Source organism: Drosophila sulfurigaster, chromosome X (genome assembly GCF_023558435.1).
Source record: "Drosophila sulfurigaster albostrigata strain 15112-1811.04 chromosome X, ASM2355843v2, whole genome shotgun sequence".
Taxonomy (NCBI): Eukaryota; Metazoa; Arthropoda; class Insecta; order Diptera; family Drosophilidae; genus Drosophila; species Drosophila sulfurigaster.
Genome location: NC_084885.1, coordinates 26,685,236 through 26,706,379, shown reverse-complemented (window position 1 = coordinate 26,706,379; position 21,144 = coordinate 26,685,236). Strand labels below are relative to the sequence as shown.

The window sequence follows — 21,144 nt, the reverse complement described above, 5'->3', positions numbered from 1 at the left end:
TAAGATATTGAATATAGAGATATAATAGACATATAGATATAGAAGAGATATATTTATAGTAGAGATATAGGTATACTAGGGATATAAGATATATTAGAGATATAAGATATATTAGAGATATAAGATATAGTACTCATATAAGATATAGAAGATAGAGTAGAGATGTAGGTATACTAGGGATATAAGATATAGTAGAGATAAAAGCTAGCGTAGAGATATAAGATATTGAATATATAGATATAATAGACATATAGATATAGAAGAGATATATTTATAATAGAGATGTAGGTATACTAGGGATATAAGATATACTAGAGATATAAGAGTATAGTAGAGAAATATGTAGTTATGATAGATATAGTATATAAAAACATTCATTGCATTCTTCTTCTCCCCAGGCAACTCAAATGGACTGGTGGCCAATAACTCGAGATACTTTCTGGTACATGGTATCCATATTACTGCTCTTCGGGGTTCTGTACGATTCGAAAGTGGTGGTATATGAGGCAGTTGGTCTGCTGTCATTCTATATCCTCTACATAGTTGCATTGGCATGTGATCGCCGTCTGCAAGGCCTAGTTGGAAGTAATTATCATAATTGTGTTATACATAATACACTATACTGTATATTTTATTGTTTTATAGAGCAATTCGATGAAGATAATATAATGAAAGAGAATCCCCTGGAGCGAGAGGAAGATCCTCTGAAAACATTCAAGGAGACAATTATGGAAAGACCTGACCCAGAGGCTAAATTGATCGTAAAAATTTGGTGGGCTATCAAATACCCAGCCGTTGTATTGCTGGCCATAACAACGCCAAGTGCTCGCTCAATATTCCCCTTGAGTATGTTATTGGCGGTGATATGGATCAGCATTATATCGTACTTTATAACTTGGTTACTCACCATTGTGGGCTACAATATTGGGATACCAGATTCAATCATGGGACTGACCGTGATTGCAATCGGAACAAGTGTGCCTGAAATTATTTCCTCCTATATAGTCTGCACGAAAGGTAAGGCCAATTAACTATAGTCTTTTTCTTACTCGTATACATATATTTTATTTTACAGTATACTTGAACGTCTTTAACGTTCATATTAGGGTTTTGTAAGATTTAAATAAATAGGTTGAATTTTGTAAAATTTTACCTTAATCGATATATTCGCATACTATCGTTAAAGTGTCCATGATATATGTTATCATCAAACTTCAACTAAACTATCATTTATTTATCCTCACGCTGTTGTTAAGCTATTAACTGTCACAAGATATGGCCAATCCATTCCGAAATTAGCTCTATACTAAGATTACTCTTTTTTAAAACTATTGCCAAATTTATCTATCGTTGGACTATCGCTAAACTATCCTCAATCGATTCTGAAACTATGTTTAACATATCGTAAAGATAATACAAGTTCTTAAACTTTTAACAAAGCATTCACCAATCAAATCTGAAACTATCCCAAAACAACAACATTTGAAACTTTCCTCCAACTATCGCTAAACTATCGCCAATTTATTTGTCCATCCATTTAGGATACGGCTCTATGGCCATGTGCAATGCAATTGGATCCAACACCTTCGATATTTTCATCTGCCTGGGACTGCCATGGACAATTATGATATTGTATACCGGCAAAAACATTCTAATTAATTCACAGGGCCTCTCAATTACCACCGGACTGCTGATTGGAACCGGACTCTTGGTTTACATATGCTTTCTTATCACCAAGTTTTCCCTTAACAAATTTGTCGGCTGGTGCAGTTTCATTATGTATGTCATATTTTTGGTCGTGTCATCTTATATCGAGGTCGTAACGCTACCGGAGGTCTGCGATATTGAATCCGAGGATTATGCGTTCCTAAACTATGAATAATGGAATGATTTCATTTCCTTTAATCATTTAATATATCAACAACATCAAGATCATCATTAAAAGAGCATGCAAAATTTAATAAATTACTTGTATACATACTCTATGCTCTATATATAAATTGAAAAATTATACAGTTATACATTTGTTGCGTTTCTTTGTTTTGACGTTCGTTTTGTTGTTAGTGCGTATGCGAACAAATAGAATAAGATTTGTCAATCGTCATATGAAAACACCTGGGGTGTTATCAAGATGCGATTACCGCTGCGATTATTATTTTTTTCGGTGGGTCCTCTTTTAATTTAGTCGTACGACTTGAATGTACACTCATGTTGGTGGCCATCCAGCAAGGGGATAAGGAGGAGAAAGCATTCGAATTTTTGTTAACTGATTTATTCAACTGATTTTATCAGTTTTCACTTTTGCCCCCCATTCGAAGAAGTGTATTCAAGAAATCAAGCATAGATTTTTGAAAAATTGATTACTTCCAAGGATAGAAATATAATTAATAATTTATAGCAAATTTTACGTAGGTGGAAATAATAGTAGAGAGAAAGGGAAATTAAATAAATCATCGTAGAAATTACAACCGAGTCTTATCAGGTCACAAAAACTGAAATAGAATAGTCATTTACTTTACTCGCTATTGGTAACAGGCAGAATATATAAAGTATATATATTCTTGATCAGGATCAAGGCTTACTTCCGCCCCCGTAAACTGATAAAAGATATAACAAGCGTAATAACTAAATTAAAAATTTGGTTGCGATCATATTAAAATTGTAGAAGTTATTTATGAAATAGTTTTATATGCACAAAAATGCCTAGTTGCTAAGGATCTTCGATGCTTTGGCTGGCAATCTGGTATTTCTGGCAATCTATGGCACATTTGAAATGTACCAAATGTCGCCTTTAGTATATTTTTGTAGTATTTTTGGTTTATATTAATCGGGTATTTTTTATGTTAGTATCGCAAATATGCAAAATGTAGCCTTTGACATATTTTTGAAGTATTTTTGCGGTATATTTTAAGATTAATACCGCACCGTTGCTTTAGTTCAAAGTGGGTATCTCACAGTTGAGCACACTTGTTGCTTGTTATCATTATTTTGCGGTGCAAAGTTTTAATTATTTCAATTTTACAAAAGTAAATTGTATCGATTACTAAATCAATTGTTAATCACTAATATTCTATTTCATATGTACGCCAACAAAAGTGTGTGTTCTATCATCATCTAACATATCTGACCTTTTTGAGGACGGCACTTTAGTCGGCATCGATGATGGGGTGTAAATTAACTCAACTTAAAGATTTTCGATTGCGATATGGCGCTAAACATTTAATGAAATATTTGATTGAATAGCTGCAGGGGAATACCACATACATATGTATATGTATATAATATTGCAAGTGATATATAGTATGGCTTTTTAAAATTGTCATCCGCCATATTTGTTACAGTTAGTGTGTGCAGCAGACAATCGACATATCGATGACGTCAATTCGCTAGGTGTTGTGGTCTGTTATGACATCAAGAATTGTCATTGTCCGTCCACACACACACACAAACACACACAAAGTCTGAAGATAAGTGATTGGAAATCTCTGCAAGAATGTGTGTGGTTATAATTTATATATTATTGATAAGCGTTTAGTACGCACCACAGTTGAAAATCAAAAAGTGATACAAAACTACAGATACAGATACAGTTACAATAAGCTGGAAATATGTTCTAAAGAACCTAGAGACACAAATACTATATCAGCCATTTGAAGCGAAAGGCTTCCGTTTCAGATTTGAGGATAAGTGAACCTAATCGCAATTTTCGTATATTATTGATAAGGTCATATTTACTATATAAGATTTGAGGGTGTAAGATATTTGCACTAAATAATTAAGAGAAACTTTGACTGTTTTAGTATGTACATATTATATATTGTACATTTAGTATATTAGAATACTGTTTCTATTAGAGTTTTAGTATATTATCATACTGTATATGGTATATGGTGATATATGGCATACCATATATGATATATTTAGTTATTAGAATACTTCTTATGGACAATAAAGCTCAAATTGAGGTCAGATTTGGCTTTTTTGCACTACAAATTGGAAGTTTTAGTATGTTATCGTATATTTAGTATATTAAAGTACTGGTTTTTTTTTTTTTTTAAATTTACAAGTTATTTACAACATTTATATTTGGATGTGTAAAATATTTTTAGATAATTTGAAATCTACCACTCAGCTTTGCCATCTACAGGACTTCCGTTCTAATATTAATTGAAAATCATTTCCGTTTTAGATTTGAGGCTGAGCAAACTGACAATTTCAACAACTACTATACTATATATACATTGCACTGAATTTGCACTAAATTATTTAGATAATTTCAAAATACTGCTAAACTGCGTTAACTAGTAAAATCCAGCACAAATATTAATTGAAAATCATTTAGATAAGATATTTAACATTTGGTAAATTGTGTATTATCAAATCGCTGACATATCTCAAAGAAAAAAAGAAAGAAAAAAATCGCACAATCCTAGAACTTATGGTACGATTATTCGGAAATATATATTTGACCCACACTTCTCCACGTTTCCAGCGATTAAAGTAACAAATTGAAGGGAAAAAACGTTATACGAGCGGGGCGATTGTTTTTGTTTTTTTAAGGAATCAATAAATCGGGGGATAAAGTACTTGAGTTTTGATTGTCGTCGCTGTCGTAATTCGCTTGGTAACACACAATGAAATTTTGTGAATAAATTCATTGTGCCATCGCCAGTTTATTTTTTTTTTATGGTTGCAGACGACGGAGACGGCGCGGCAAGCTGAATGTGATTAGCTCGTGACTATATAATCGGTAATTGTGAATTGGGTGTGGGTGCTTCTTGACGCTAAGTCAGCTCTCAAGTGGCCTCTAATCTAGATCGGACTCTCACTTACGATGTCAAATTTTGAGTTGTTTGCCTGATAATCGCGGCCTCAAACGTAAGAAGGAAATAGCGCAAAAAAAAACAAGAATTGAATTGAACTAAAAATGAAAAGAAATAAAAAGAAACTCGAGCAAGTCTGATTAAAGGCCACACTTGAGATTATAAATAGTATAATCGTAAACGAGTTTGTAATTAATGAAAATAAATAAAATAAAAGTCAACCCAAGTGAATTTTTCAATTGCCATTATGCGAATTTCCGCCAACTCGGTGTCCGATTAATTATTCGAACTTATCAACAACATATTTGAAAAGCCAAAAAAAAATGCAAAAAAAAAATGGGGCAAGCACACGTGTTTCGTTTACTATATTTTTTTTTAACACTCTCATAAATTAGTTTTGAAAAGTGAAACCAATCGAAAATACTCAGTGAATAAATCTGAGTTGATATTTTGTGGCTTCACTTGAAATAATAATAAATTATTTGAACATTTCTTAAAATAGTTACTTATTGATTAGACGCACAAAAAAAAAAAAAAACAAATTCATTTAGCAGATTAGACAAATCATATTTCTTAATGCCCTGCATGATTCAGTGCAATTCTTGAGTATTCACAAGTGAATAACATGAATTTTTCGCTTACGAAATATTTTTCAGATTTAATCTGGAAATACGCTTTTGGGCAAATTTATATGGAATCGCAGTTCATTAGCTTCAAATGGGCGGAGAAGCTCAGAAAACATACTTCAAAGTCATTGCAAGTGCTATGAAAAAACCAGGTTGAGGGGAACTACGATTACGATTATGATGCACATTTTTTGTGGATTGTGAGTCAATCAACAAAATTTGGTTAAAAAAAAGGATCTAAATTCAAGAGAATTCAGAAATTATAAAATAAAAAATGGTCAAAGTTAAAGTTGCAGATTCAACAAGAATTTCGTTCTTTGCTTATTCTGTTATTTTTCTTTTTTAAATGGTTAATTTTTATATGGAAATCATCTGATTATTTTCAGAAATTCATTTTGTAAATACCATCAATAATAACTTTTCTATACATCGTAATTATACTCGCTAGCTATAGTATAGAAGGATACGCCTATTTTCTACTTGTCTTAGTTGCTTTGACTGACAATCTAGTATATTTTGCACTCTTTGGTATGTTTTTAATAGTCTGGTATATTTTGCATTCTTTTTTATATTTCGAAGGTAGTACTATATTAATATACTAAATCTAACCTTTGGTATATTTTAAGTATGGTATAAATATATAATGTCGTATATTTTAAAACAAATACCGCACTGTTTTGCTTTAGTTCAAAATGGTTATCGAGTATCTCACAGTCGAGCTCACTTCACTGTAGCTTTCTTGCTTGTTTTCCATAAAAATAGAATAGACTGAAACTCAAAGGTTATATTACCCACAGTCACTAATCCACCAGATAAACTACTAAACACTCCAAGTTACAGTATCAATAATGTTCAACTATAGAATTGCATATAGTATAAGACAGACAGGTGAAAGAGAATGGAAAATATTTCGCACGCGTGAGATTGTCATATCTTTCTTTCTCTCTCTCTCTCTCTATCTCTCTCTTTCTGTGTATCGTTGGACATTTGAAAGTTGGGGCGGAAACCAGGCGAAGCCAGTTAAGTCGACCAGTCAAAATGTCTATCAGCATTACTTGATTTTGCAGACGGGGGTATGGCGTATTTTGGCCAATTTGATTTATAGTAGAGCGATGCGATACTATACCGACTACGCAATTGTTTTGTGACGTCGTCTCCGGGGGTTCTGATATACCTCGGCGCCATAACAAGTGTGACGTACAGGAAGACGCAACAAACAAACATCACAAGAAAAGGAAAACAAAAAATATATATAGAGTAATATCAAAAAAATCAAAAGAACTGCACAGAAAAAGTACACTTTTAATCCCAAGTAAAAGTGGACTGACTCGATTGGCAAAAAAAGGGTAATCACAGATTGCAGAGATATGATAAAGAAGTTTCTAAAAATAGTCGCGACATAAATATATATATATGTATTAATGAACTTTACAACATTTTTCGCTAATGATATTTCACTTTTTGTCTTGCCAAATTTTCCCAAAAAGGTTTTTTTTCAGCATGGCGTTAGCTAATTAACAAAACTGATCTATTGCCAAAAGCTGAAATATATGATAATTAGTTAAGTGAAGTTTTGTGTAAAGTTGTAAATAATTTACAAAAGTTTTTCACTCACGACAATTTTCTAATTTATTTATAAATACAATAAGCAAGAGTTGAATATATCAATCATAATTAATATTTGATCAAATTGCAATGGACAATTTATGATAGATCAATGCACAAAGAGTCGCACTCTTTGCGACATGGAACGAAAAAAAAGGATTTAATAGAAACGAAGCACAAATCTTATCATTGTATACAAATCATAGAACGAAATGAAAATATATGAAACATCTTTTAATGGCCAAATTTTACCTTCTTCTTTTGCAATTTAAAGTACATGATACGATTTTAAGAACACATTCATTATACGCCCTATAAAAGATTTAATAAAATACTTGTGTATATAAATTAGTGATCTAATCGACCAAATGCACGAACCAAAATGGAAACAAGTGAAACTCAATTTAAAGTTATAGATATACTTTATTAAAATTCCACAAAAATACTAAAATATACCGAACTCTATATTTGTATTGATTGTGAGATAACCGCTATAAAGTTTCAATCAAATTATATTTTAAAAATGTACCTGATTAACATACCGCAAATATACTAAAATATACCAAAAGCTATATTTGCTATATTGATATGTATATATACTGTGAGATACCCACTACGTATTTTTTTAAATAAAGCCACATTCTAAAAATGTACCAAATTAATAAACCACAAAAACAGTGAAATATACCAACAGCTTTATTTGGTATATTGGTAAGGTATTATGTATATTCGAAATATACTATAGAGTACAATTATACCTCTTATATCTACATATCTCTCATATTCTCTTAGATATAGAAGCTATATCGTCCCGCCTATAGACACTGATCAAGAATTTATATACTTTATGGGGTTGGAGATGCCTTCTTCTGTCCTATAGGGATCGGGTAGCAGGTTTAATAATCGTATTAATGAAGCGCCAAGTTTGAAAGTAACTGGGGAATTCAGTGACGACTGAGTCATTAATAAAAATCGCTTTTGAATGTTGACAAAGTAACCAAAATTCTTTTGGGAAAATACTAGGATTCAAATTGATTACAGAAGATGTTAATATGGGCGTGAGTTGAATAAAATGAATAAAATAAAATCCCAAACACCAGCGGAGAGTGTGTTTGTTCACAAAACTGAACTTTGCACAATCATAGCGCACATTGCGATGCGATCGATGCGATGCGATGTGATCGATACCTCGAGCGAGAGACTTTCGCACAGGGAAGTACATTCTGAAAATAATTAATGGATAAATTGTTGCTGACGTTTTTCTTTTTATTTATACCAGTTACTCCAGGGCTAAAAGTGTATGATAAGTTAACTCAGACGACAAACAAATAATGAAACTACCTTTAAAAGTTTTTCCAACATTTAAGAGATACAAGATCACAAATATCATGTACATAATACTTGGATTATGTATTTAAGAAACAACCTAGTTTAATTATGATTAAACTTTCTCTAAGATAAAGCACATATCGGGTATCTCAACGTCAAGCGACACTTTTGATTATCTTACATGTGATTTTTTTTTTTTTTTTAATTTTTATCAACAATGCAATCAAGTGTGCAAGTTGTAATAATGTTGATCAGGATCGCAAAAATAGAGATCAATTAAAAAAAAGTAAGTGATTGTGTGTATGAAAGTGAAGCAAGTGAATGCCCCCGCTTACTATACTATATACATACGATCGAATGATCGCACGACGATTAAGGCAAGATCTCGTTTTATTGAGATCTCTGGCACGTGAGCATTATAAATAGGCTTTGCAGTTATAGCTTTCCAGTTAATCGTGAAAATACCCAAAGTATTTTCATTTGATTTCAATTTGCAAGTCGCCATACAAATGACTTCAAGTTTGCGGTTAAGGTTTTGTCTCAGCAATATTACTATGTTAGATTGATAAACTGTCGCGCGGGCACAAAAAAAAAAAAAAACTAGTAGTCTTTTCTGAGTGTTGTTGCTTTAGCAAGTTCTTATCAGAGCGCGGTAACTGCTCTATTAATGAGCACACATGCCTCAGCGTTACATGCTCAACTCAACTTAAAACAAGTACAAAAGCTATAGACAAATGTGCTTTACTTTGAGATACCCGACAGCTATTTTGGCAATCAAATAGAACAATTATTTTTTGTAATGGGTAATTAGTTTAATTGAATTTTTATAACTCGCCTTAAGTCTGACATAGCGTAATTTTTATAGATGGACAGACAGACAGACGGATGTTTGGTAATAAATACATGCGACACTATTTACACCGAAAAAATGAATGACAAAAGAAAATCCTTATAAACTGTGATTTAGGTTAAAAGACTTTTAGCTACTTATTTCAGATCTTTTTGTATTATATTACAAAAACTATATATGGGGAAATCTCTGGCATCATAAACTGAAGCAATTTTGAAAATACGTAAAGATTTTTCTTATAGCTCTCGATTACCACAAAGATTGATTTTAGGAACCTTTTTTAATGTTACGATAATATATTTGATTCCATTAATTTTCCCAATTATCTTGAAACAAAAAAATATTATCAAATTCATTCTTTGCTATAATAAAAGTGTGAATCAATAACTATGAGATTCTTTCTTTACTCAATATAAAAGAAATGTTTTGGTATATGTTTTTTATTCTGTCTGTCTGTCTGTCCATCAATAAAAATTACTGTATGTCTGACTTGAGTTACCGCATTTTCAATGGCGAGGTATAAAAATGCAATGAAATGAAATGAAATATATATTTACTATATATTTTCATTTAGGGGGTCAACGATAAGTTCTCACTCAGTTATTGAGACCCTTCTACACCCTTCAGATAACGGGTATAATCAGCGGCAACAACGAGCGAGAGTGATACCAAAAAAATAATGCACACACACACACATACGCACAGCTGTTATTACACTATCAGAATCGAAATGAAAATCACTCGAAAAAAAGAACTGAAAAATTGTTGTTGTTGCTGAGAACTTGTCTCCAGTCAGAGAGTTATCATCCAATAATAATACTCTATCACGTCCAAAGCAGCGGCAGCGGCAGCGCGTTGACAGCCGACAGCAGCGACGCTGACTGCGACGGTGACTGCGACGTCGACTGCGCGGTTGGCGTCGCTGTTTATTATTAAGACGCGCGCGCGCTGGCCGCACTTAATTAGTTGTGCGATACAATTCTAGCCAAGCGGTTGGCGTACCAGTAGCAGCAGCAGCTGCATTTGCGAATTCAAATACCCGACGACGACGAAACAAATCACAAATTTAAATCACAATTTTTGTAATAAATATATAATAATACATCAATTTACAAATATATCGAAACGAGAAAGAGAATCGATCGAGAAAAAGCTCATGAAGCAAAGCTGCTGCTCAATTCAATTCAAGTCAAAGTCAAAGTCAATGTTTCAACGCGTTGCGCATACGCCGTGTGTGTTTTGCTCTAGCTACAATTTCCAACCATAAAACAAAAAAGGAAAACAGACAAACAAACACTTTGCGAAAATCGTTTAACAATTTTTTTGTGTTTTGTGCTTGTTTATTTTATTTTTTTTGTCGTCTTAACACAAAAATCAAAGCCAAGTTTTTTTGGAGAAAAAATTTGCGAGCTTTTTTTTTGTAGATAGAATGTTGAAAAACGCGCGCCTTTTGCTTGGCGTTTTCATCGTGTTTGCCAGCCTCATAGCGGATACACAAGCAACAGGTGAGTAAATAAAATACTCCAAAAAAAGATACAACTTTGGCCAAAGAAAAACCGTGTGCAAGAGAAACAGTCTGAGACTCGAAACTTTCAATGGATCGTGGGGAATTTGGAGACAACAAAAGTTCTTCAAGCAGATGTTAGCTTTAAATATAGTACATCAAATTAAAAACTAATTAGATTGTAGGGGTAAAGATGTATTAAATGTGAAGAGAAGCTACATAAGAGAGGAAAAATAGGAATACAATAACAAGAGATTCCTCTAGACAATTTCTTATTATTCTTTTCACGTTTGCCGCATCAATCGTCTCATATTTTAAAGCCGCACAAAGTACACAAACGGCAAGTCAAAGTGCTAAAGTAGCTGACATAAAGATGAGTGCGGTTTTTAGTTGTTCGACTAAAGTCTTAAACATTGTTGTTCATTGGTCTAGTCCTAGTTTTCCAGTTACTATTTATTCACTGTCAAGCTAGATACAAACAAAAGACAAAAAACTAGTTTACAAGCGCACAAAAGGAAAGCGAAAGTTACGCTACGTTTGTAAAGCCGCTTTAATACGGTATTTTCGAGGGTATTTGGTATTCAACACTGCAGTTCTTTGCCCATGAATACACAATGAAAAGACCCAAAATTTAAATAAAAAAAAACTTGATGCAAGTTACCTTGCCGCAACTTCCATAATTTATGCACACAACACACTCAACAAAATACCTTCACAATGTTGAGTTTGTAACATTTTCATTACATTTAATCAGACAGCTGCCCGATAATCATAGATAAAAAAAAACACTATATGAAACATACAAATCTTTCGTTATGCTGATAAATCAGTTCAATTTTCACTATCAATCTCTGATTCGATTCCCAAACAGCTGGCAGCATTCACAGCTCTTCTCCCTTGACTTATCAGCGACGTATTAAGATCTAAAGACCCCCTCCAAAAAAAAAAAAAAAAGAAAATAAAATAAATAAATAAAATATGATATACACTTACAAACTTGACGCTTCTTATCAAATTCGACTGCTGATAAAGTCGCTTTTCTCTGTCAATTATATATTTGTTCTATAAATTCAATTCGCCTCGCTAATTCCATATTTTATTTGTGCAGCATTAAATGTAGACTTATTAAATAAATTATTGTTATTCAAACTAATATTCAAGGTATTCAATCAAAACTGTTTGAACTTGCAGATAATATTTGACAGACAAATGCAAAAGTGATTTTCAAGATATTTTCTCCGTGTCGCACACTCAAATCTGAAAACTCATTAGTTCTTGTTTTGCCTTTTTATCAAGCATTTAAATGCAGATAACACACATCGAGAGTCAACAATAAATACTTCGAAACAGACAGCATCAGGTGACAGCGTTGATTATCTTATTGATAGGAAAGTTTTGTTCTCTGCCGCAAAGGCAGACACAGTCGACAATATCCAAAGGGAAGACAAATCAACTATCCATATCAAATCAGTTTTAACAAGACTGTGAGATACGCGCTACCAATTGTAAAAAAAAGCAAAACAGTGATTTATTAATTTACAAATAAACCAAATTAATATTCCGCAAAAATACAAATATATACCAAAAGCTATAATTGGTATATTGTTATAGTACCATATTCAAAACATTCCATATAGTGCAAAAATACTAAAAATATACGAATGGCTATAATTGGTATATTAATACATTGAAAATATACCATAAAATATAAAATATACCAGATTGTCAGCAAAGCCGTAGTAGATAATCGTTTTTGCCATACAAAAGAATGTATTTGTAAAATATACCAAGAATACTAAAAATATGCCAAATCCTATGTTTTTGGTATTTTGATACAAACATCTTTTTTGGGGTAGCAGATATAATAAGAAAGTAGCATTAGTGAATAGCTTTTCTCGACCTTAATTTCAATTATTTACAATTAAATGATGAATTTAATTAATGAAAAAAATTAATTTTAAATGTTAACTAAACATCATTTAATGCCGTTGTTCTCGAACAACAAGAACAAACCAACCTGACAACAGTCAGTTTTCAACTTTAAATCATAACACAACACTCGAGTGTACTTCAGATTTGAATTATCTAATGTGCACTCTTCATCATTTCATAATAATTATTGCATAAACTGGGAAACAATACAAACTGCGGTAATTACAATTAACAGCCAACAATTACGGCGGATCAGACTGATCACTAATCACTGATCACCGATCAAACTGATCACAGCAGATTCAACATAAATAACACGGCAGGGCGGGAGATCAAAATGTGTGAATTCCCCGATTCCTTGGAACTGATCCCGGAGAATCAGGCGACCCACAGAAATAGTTAACCAAAGTTCGTCCCACATATTGTTAACAACATATTTATAAATAAATTGGTGTTTTTCGATTTTCGCTGGAAGCATGAAAAGGCAGAATTCTAATTTGTCTTATACTATGCTGGAATCTGGCTTTGGCACTTTCGACTCCCCGCAAATCGAATTCACCTGTTTTGTTTGTTGTTCTTAGCGCCAAAGTTCAATCAATTTAATAATCACAACACAGCATCCATGACGTTTGCAGTCGATAAACAAAATAAGCCCACATTAGTTTGTAGTATTTGTAGTTGGCAACAACAACTTAGAAGTGCTTACAATATTATTTACTATTTATTTTCATTTGATTTTATTTTCCATTTATATTTGTTGCTTTGTTTTTGTTTTTTTTTTTTTTATCATCGTCATCGTTGTTGCTGTTGCTTCTGGCTTTATTATTTCCCTCCTTCGTCGTTTTTGCCGGCGCACATTTATCATCATCGTCTCTCTGGTATTTGTCGAACAAACAGACAAACAATCCACAGCCACAGCCACAGCCAGAGCTAGAGCCACAGTCAAGCAACCAACCAGACAGCCAGACAGTCAGACAACGGCGCCTTCGTTTGATGCCAAAACACTAGGCAACAGAAACGAGCTTTAATTATGATATTATTATTATAGTAACAGGTGTAATTTATGAGGGAAGAACCTGTCTGGAGTGTCTGAACAAACTGTTTTTCTTTTTTGTATTGATGACGAATAGTTCAAACTTAGTTTAAATGTAAAGCCAAAACAAAATTTGTTTGTAAATAATATCGTATAATTTGTGTTCCACATTTTTTTGCACAATTTAAACGTTTAATTTTATTTAAAATTTATTGCAAAATAATGTGCGACTTTCAATTTCATTTTATTCCATTTGTTCATTTTTATTCATGTTTCTTTCATTTCCATTCCATTCCATTTGTTCACATTTTTAAATGTTCCCTTAAATTGCATTCCATTCAATTTGTTCACATTTATATTAGCCTGTATCATTATTAAAAATGTTGCTCCTTCTATCCATTTCAATTAAATTCATTTCCTTTTAATAATTTGCCTTCGCTTCACTTCACTTCACTTTCATTTCGTTTACTTCAATCATTTATTTTTCTGCAAGTTCTTAAAATGATGAAAATACTATTCCATATTTGGTTGGACAGTGTTTAATAATCGCATTTGTTGATTTAACAACAATTAGCAAGCAGTTTTCAGTCAGCTTGGGAAACCGATTGATTTGCATTGAGTCGCAACACGATCAGAGAAACGAGTTGCCAATTAAACGGCAAAGTTGCAACAATATTTTTAATACAAAAAGAAGAAAAAAAAATAACAAACGCAGTGATAATAATAGTAATAATAATGAGGGTGCGAGAGGAGGGCGGCTCTGAAGTCGAGTGCTAATAATACTTAGTTAAACATTAAATAAACAAAATGCATTTGGGGGCGTCGGCCACTTCTCTGTACTTCGCTTCGTGGAGCTCCCATTTAACGGACGGGGGGAGAAGAAGTTGAAAGGGCCTCTCGGGTAATTATGGCAAAACATTTTCCGATTGCAAATCGAATGATAAATTGCACAATGAAATGCATCAATGGGCAAACAGAATGTAAATATTGATGTTGATAATAAGGGAGCCCGGCGGTGACGTATTTATTATTGAGGTGCGGAGGGATTTCCCTAATTGAATTCCACAATTTCCGCATACGAAATTGCAATGTCTTCGGCTTAAAATGCTTAACTATATACATATAAATATTATATTAACTGGGTTTTTAGCGGCTCTCATTCGACTGTTTGGGTATTTCTCCATAAGATGGAGATCAGATCTGATCTGATCTGATCCGACCTCCATAATCAATTGGCGTAACCCCAGCCCCCAAGCGACAGCTGTCAACAGGTTCAATAAACTTGTTTGTGCGCAGCTAAGCGCAAGCTTTAAATGCAATCCCATAACCACACACGTTCAGAGTCACAGATTCACATACATTCGTATTTGTATTCGTTTATTCACATTCACATTTACATTCACACACATCTGCTGCAGTTGCGAGCACTCGCTATAAGATGCGGCACCTGTGGCAGCAAAGCTGCAACTTGACAAAAAAGGCCGACAAGAGCAAGTTTTTTGGAATAGTTTCAACTAAATTGCAGGGTATTCGCATTACATGGGGTATAACGTTTTGTCAAAGTGGCTTGAGACACAATGAACATTAGTTTAAGCTCGCTAGCTTATCTTTTTTTAGTAACTGCTCTTTGGAAGAATTCCAACTGTTTCTTCTGAGTGTCAAGATGAACATTCAATGAATTCTGTTCGATTCCAATTGGTTTCTTTCGACTGTCATATTTGAATTCTGTTTAATTCCACTTCGTTTTCGTTGACTGCTTAACCAGTATATTTCACAAACCTTTATTCTCTTTACATTCTATAAATTTGCTCCTATATTTTCCTTGCATTTCAATAAATTCTGTTTCATTCCATTTCGTTTCCGTTGACAGCTTAAATAGCATAGTTTTCATTTATTTGTAAATTCTCTTTCTGCATATAAAAAATCGTTATCCATCTTTCCACATTCCCTTAATTCATTGTTCTAGATTCGCCTTCCAATAATTTTCTATTACATTCCATCATGTGTTTATAGGGTATTTCCCACGTCGACTCCCATATTTTTATGTGGTTTATGATGCTGTTGTCTTTTGGTTGCTATGCTTCAATTTTCAAGTTTAAGTTTTATTTAATTAACCAAATTATGTCTGATTTTTGCTGCAGCTTATTTTATTGTTCTCCGCAGCCAGCTGCTAAAGACATGCAATTCTTCAAAAAGCACCCACATAAACAAAACAATAACAAATAAAATAATAAAACAAAAAACACGCATACTCATAGCAACAACAAAACTGGGCATAAACAAGTTGGTGCAAAGCTGCCGAGCGTATCGCACGTGCTGAAAGAGTTTCAAGCGAAAAAAAGGTCAAAACCAAATACCTTAGTGTTGTGCATAGGGAATAATAACAATGAAGAGTAGAGATAGCTGGGCTATAGTCGACAAACGAATACACTACGAACAGAAGGGCAAAACAGAGTAATGCATATTTAGCGCTCACAAATTATATTAAAATTAAATAATCTATTCAAATAAAAACGCAGAAATATTTAACAAAAGATAATAAATATTCAAAGCATTAAAGAAAGTTGAAATCGTTTAATTGACTCAACTGATTTTTCTCAATCATGTATCTTTATATCTAATATATAATATTACAAATTGTGAGTGAGAATATAAGCATTACGAAATGCATTAAAATGAAATTATCTATAAAAATGAATAAGCATTTTATACAAAAATATTCAATATTATAGGCATCAAACAAAGTTTAAAACGCTTAATTTCGAGTCAATTGATTTTCTTGATTAAAAATGATGTATATTTATTTTTTTTTAATGCATTACAAGCTGCATTAAAATGTAGTGGAAGTTATATAAATTATATCTTTACTCACACGACTTATCATTGGAAACTAAGGAATGCTTTTGCTTGAATTCCTTAGACCCAAAGATACACATATTCATAATTAAACGTGCACTAGTTATCGTACATTTACGGCCCATAAAATGTCTGGCTAAAACTTCAACGTATTGCCAATTTCATGGGAAAACAATGATACCTTCAGACGGAGTAACAACAACATGTGAATCACTGCCCCATGGAAGGTTGTAAAAAAAAAGAGGGGGCGTGAGAGAAGGTTGTATGTATATTGTGTGTATTGTACAAGAGTTTGCTCAAGAAATGTGCTGATAAGACATATGCCAATCAGACAGCACGGCCACCCACCCGATCCCAGAGAGACCCACAACGACTGCGACTGCGACTTCGACTAATTGTGGCCAATTTCATGGGAATTAACTTACAAAGATAAAAACGATAGACAGGAATTATTTCGGCCACTTCGCAGTAAGCCGAAATTATTGCTAATAATAAACCATAAAAAAAAAACGACAAAAAATGTGAAAACAAATCGTCTGTGATGAGTGTTTCTCGTATTTTTGGATGACAATTCAATTTCCTGATTATGAACGGAACAAAACGGAACAAATCGGCGTAAACAATTAGCCATAATAACAAGTTCATAAAATATCCCAATCAAAGTCAATAATAATATTGCGCTACGATAGCTTCTTAACTTGGCTAAACTTTGGAGGGCGCATTGAGCAGAAAAAAGGCATTAAATGTTTATGTTCCGACTTGTTTGATTTACAATTTATGCAATTAGGCATTGAAATCGCATCCACAGGTATTACTATGTACCTCAATTACCGCGTCATATAATTGTTTATCTGCTCCACGAATTGTGGAATTTTTTTGTTCTTTCTTTGCACCTTTTGCGTGAGAATTACACTTAAATGAAATCATTAATTCGCCAACACCACCAGCCATCATGGAATGTAGGGGGGAAAAATGCCGATCTTGACCTGCATAGCAACAGAAATGGTTGAAGAACAAATTGGCCGCTGATCGTTACAACTTCAAATTGAATGAAAACTTTGGAATCAGACAAATAAGACAGAATCAAAGCAACACAATTCATGCAAAAAATTTATGCAGATAATCCATTTGAATGTAAAATTGGCTTATGTTAAAATATCCCTATTCAAACAATCAAAAATACCATTTAAAATGAGCTGGTCACACTAGGATATTCTCTTTTCTTATTGATCTTGAAATTAAATTAAAGTTTAAGCTTTGAAAACATATATAGAAAGAAATATGAAGCATTTTAAATAAATGATTTAGGAATTTCTCATTACGAAAAACAAGAAAGAACGCCGCTACCCATTTTGAATAAAACGATGCGTTATTATTTAAAAATATACCAAATTAATAAACCACAAAAATAGTTAAATATATCAAAGGCTATATTTGGTATATTGATGTAACATAATACTGCATTTTCTACACTCTCTCTCTCTCTATGCTCTGTTAACTTAAACCTACCACAATTGAGGCGTGTAATTTTGAGGGACTACAGACTCGGAATCTTATCAGATCATTAACTTTCGTTAACCCAGTAAGGGGTGTTATCTGCATTATTTTCTTTCAAACTTAGTCATTAAAATAATTTTACTGCTATATGACATACATTAATAAATGTTGATTTTCCCGCTCATCCATTTGCAGCGAACTATAATGACACCAACTTTCTGGAAGCATCGCTAAGATATTTGGATGAACAGCTACTATTCGATATACTGCCCAGGGGAACGTGTCCTGGCGAAGAGGCCGATGCGCCGCTCGATGAGTTTGCCGAGATATTTACGGGTAAGTAATGTGAAATCGATATCGTTGCAATTTCAATGATCTCGATTGGGGATTGGGGAGGAACAACTCCACTTTTATCACCTGTTCAACTGTGTGCAAAAGCTACACACATACATACAATACACTTGAACTTGTTGTGTGCACCCCCAAGGTGCAATGGTCAGTCAACGATGTCCAATGCTACGTAGCTCTTCCTGCATTGCGATTCAGCGTTAACGGCGTTATCACTGGGCCAGGGTCAATACAAGTGCTGCGATAAGCGCGTTAAAAATTTAGGAGGGGGGACAGAAAAAATGCTCAATAATAAATCAGACGACGTTTCAGTTTGTGTTGTTGTTTTTAAAAGCTCCCCATATAAACTATTATACCGATCTGATTGTCTATTTTTACACTCTCTTTGGGCTGCTCTTCAAATCGCGGCGGCCCTCTTATCGCGAAAAGCAACTTATGTGTGTGTGAAAACCTTTAATTAAGCTACAACAACTCTGAGGTACATGTCGGACCCGCATGCTTACTATACCTACTATATAATAGTTTAGCTATGAATGTATCTCGTTAATAAATATCACAATGCCAATTCTGATTATAAACTGGATAGACGGCAAGATAAGGCCATAAGATAATGCTGCCAGCAAAGCCCTTTGAAGTTGATACTTCGCCACACTTAGTCAGCATCTAAATTGGTTGGTTTTGGTCAACGCTCTTAAAAAGAATTGAGATCCGTAGACACAAAAGAATTCATGAGCAGCCCAAAGATAGGCAAGCCAAATATCAAATATAGATAGCATTGTTTAGCGCAATTAAAAAGAAAACTAAAAAGAACATGAAAAGTTACACTCAATAATTCGACTGGTAAACTTAATTTTCAAATAAGAAATTCAATACAATACCAAATTTCAGAACATTAACTCTGATGCGAATCTAGTTCATATCGATCAGAATTATAATCCATTTTTTCCCCTATTCGTTTTTTCTTGCAGTGGAACAACTACGCCAGGGCTGGGTAGTATTGCATGTATTTGCAGCTATATATTTCTTTATATTGCTTGCGATTATTTGCAACGATTACTTTCTGCCCACTGTCGAGTGCATCTGCGAGGATCTGCATCTATCCAAGGATGTGGCTGCAGCGACATTTATGGCCACGGCCACCTCAATGCCCGAGTTTTTTACGAATACGATAAGTACTTTGATACTTGAATCAGACATGGGTCTGGGCACGATTATTGGCTCTCTAATGTTTAACACATTGGGTGTTGCTGGCCTTGCTGCCCTCTGCATCAATAAGGTAAGTGGTGCGAAAGTGTTTTCGGTGTTTGGTTTGTGATTAAAACGCTTAAAACGTTCATCGACCATTTTTTAATTTTTGCAGCCAGTGCAGTTGGACTGGTGGCCTATAGCTCGTGATTGTGTTATCTATATCTTCAATACGATCGTATTGCTGGTGCTCGCTTGGGGCGGTAGCATTAGCTTTGTGGAGTCCTGCATTATGATGGGTTTCCTGGTGCTCTACTATCTGATCACATTCAACAACAACAAATTTATGCCTGCCATACGCGTCTTTATCGAGGATCGCATGAACTGTTGCTTCTCCACGCGCTACGGTAAGTTTGCTTAAAATCACCTTTTTCATTAATATTTAAGGTTAAAGAAACTCTCACAACCCTATAGAACTTGTCTTTAACTTAAATAGTCCAAGCATACGTACATAAATTAAGAGTTAGGACGTAGATACATATAAAATACTTTCATATAAAAATAGGAAAAAAGAAAGTGATAATTGATTTTCATTTTCTTTTTTTAGACCTAACGGAACCGCCAGAGAATAGCGCCAAAGCACAACTGCCTTTGAAAAAGGATCCACTTTCTGGCGATGGCCTTTTTGTGATCAATTTCCCAGAGAATACCTCTTCAATGTCATCGACAGCCAACTTAACACACTCAAAGAATTGTAAGTAATCGACTTACCACCACCGGTTCGACTACAGCTTTTAGCAATCGATAATCACATGGCTGTCCTTTCACAGGGAATGGCGAAGATGAAGAAGAGGATCAAATGCCCGATAGCATTTTTGCCTATCCTCATCATGCGTCACGTTTTATGAAATGCTGGTGGGTCTTTGTTTTTCCCATCAGACTGTTGCTGCGCGTTATCATTCCGCATCCGATGCGTCATCGCCGTCTATATCCCTTGTCCTTTATCATGTGCATTATTACAATTGGCGCGAACGCTTATCTTATTGTCTGGATGTTAACGGCGTTCGGTGTGGCCATTCATGTGCCCACAATTGTAATGGGTCTCACATTTCTTGCCGCCGGCTCCACGATGCCCGAAGCGGTCTCCAGCCTGATTTCGCTGCGCAATGGTAAATCACATGTCTGCATACAACTTACGATTCATTTTATTAAGTTTGTATATTGTTTTCGTTGCAGGTGAAAGTGGCATTGGTGTGTCCAATTCATTGGGCGCCAATTCGTTGGCCATTTTGTTATCGCTCGGCGTGCCGTGGTTTGTGAAAAACTGCATGAACTATGGCACTGGGGAGAAGCAGCAAGTGGGCACCCAGGGTATCGAGTACAATATTATCATATTGATATTATCGACAATTGCGCTCTTCATTATATTGAGCTGCAGCGGTTACCGACTAACGAAACGCGTGGGCGTCGCACTGTTTGTTGTGTACACTGTTTTTATAGTACTGCAAATCCTGATCGAGATGAACGTGTTCTTCCCGCTCGTTTGCAGTAGCTAG

At 34.1% G+C, this 21,144-nt stretch overlaps 2 protein-coding genes and 1 long non-coding RNA gene across 4 annotated transcripts in view; 2 read left to right on the top strand and 1 right to left on the bottom strand.

The window, feature by feature from the left end:
- The window catches only part of LOC133847550 (sodium/potassium/calcium exchanger 3), a 3,345-nt gene extending 1,338 nt beyond the window's left edge, over nt 1-2,007 (top strand). The window contains exons 4-6 of one of the 2 annotated variants that reach the window (XM_062282685.1): nt 399-585; nt 646-1,017; nt 1,542-2,007. In XM_062282685.1, coding sequence (XP_062138669.1) covers nt 399-585; nt 646-1,017; nt 1,542-1,882 — 900 coding nt within the window. In that variant the 3' untranslated portion in view covers nt 1,883-2,007. The remainder of the gene's footprint in view (nt 1-398; nt 586-645; nt 1,018-1,541) is intronic. The other variant, XM_062282687.1, reaches the window with a different exon arrangement.
- Nucleotides 1-20,479, bottom strand: part of LOC133847575 (uncharacterized) — a 27,259-nt gene extending 6,780 nt beyond the window's left edge. Inside the window, exon 1 of the long non-coding RNA XR_009895175.1 lies at nt 20,360-20,479. This is a non-coding gene — a long non-coding RNA (uncharacterized LOC133847575). The remainder of the gene's footprint in view (nt 1-20,359) is intronic.
- LOC133847546 (sodium/potassium/calcium exchanger 3) lies at nt 10,318-21,144 on the top strand. Its single transcript, XM_062282681.1, has 7 exons — nt 10,318-10,738; nt 18,251-18,391; nt 19,372-19,679; nt 19,764-19,995; nt 20,196-20,342; nt 20,419-20,757; nt 20,825-21,144. Exons 1-7 carry the CDS (start codon nt 10,663-10,665, stop codon nt 21,142-21,144), a joined length of 1,563 nt encoding a protein of 520 aa, XP_062138665.1. The 5' UTR covers nt 10,318-10,662.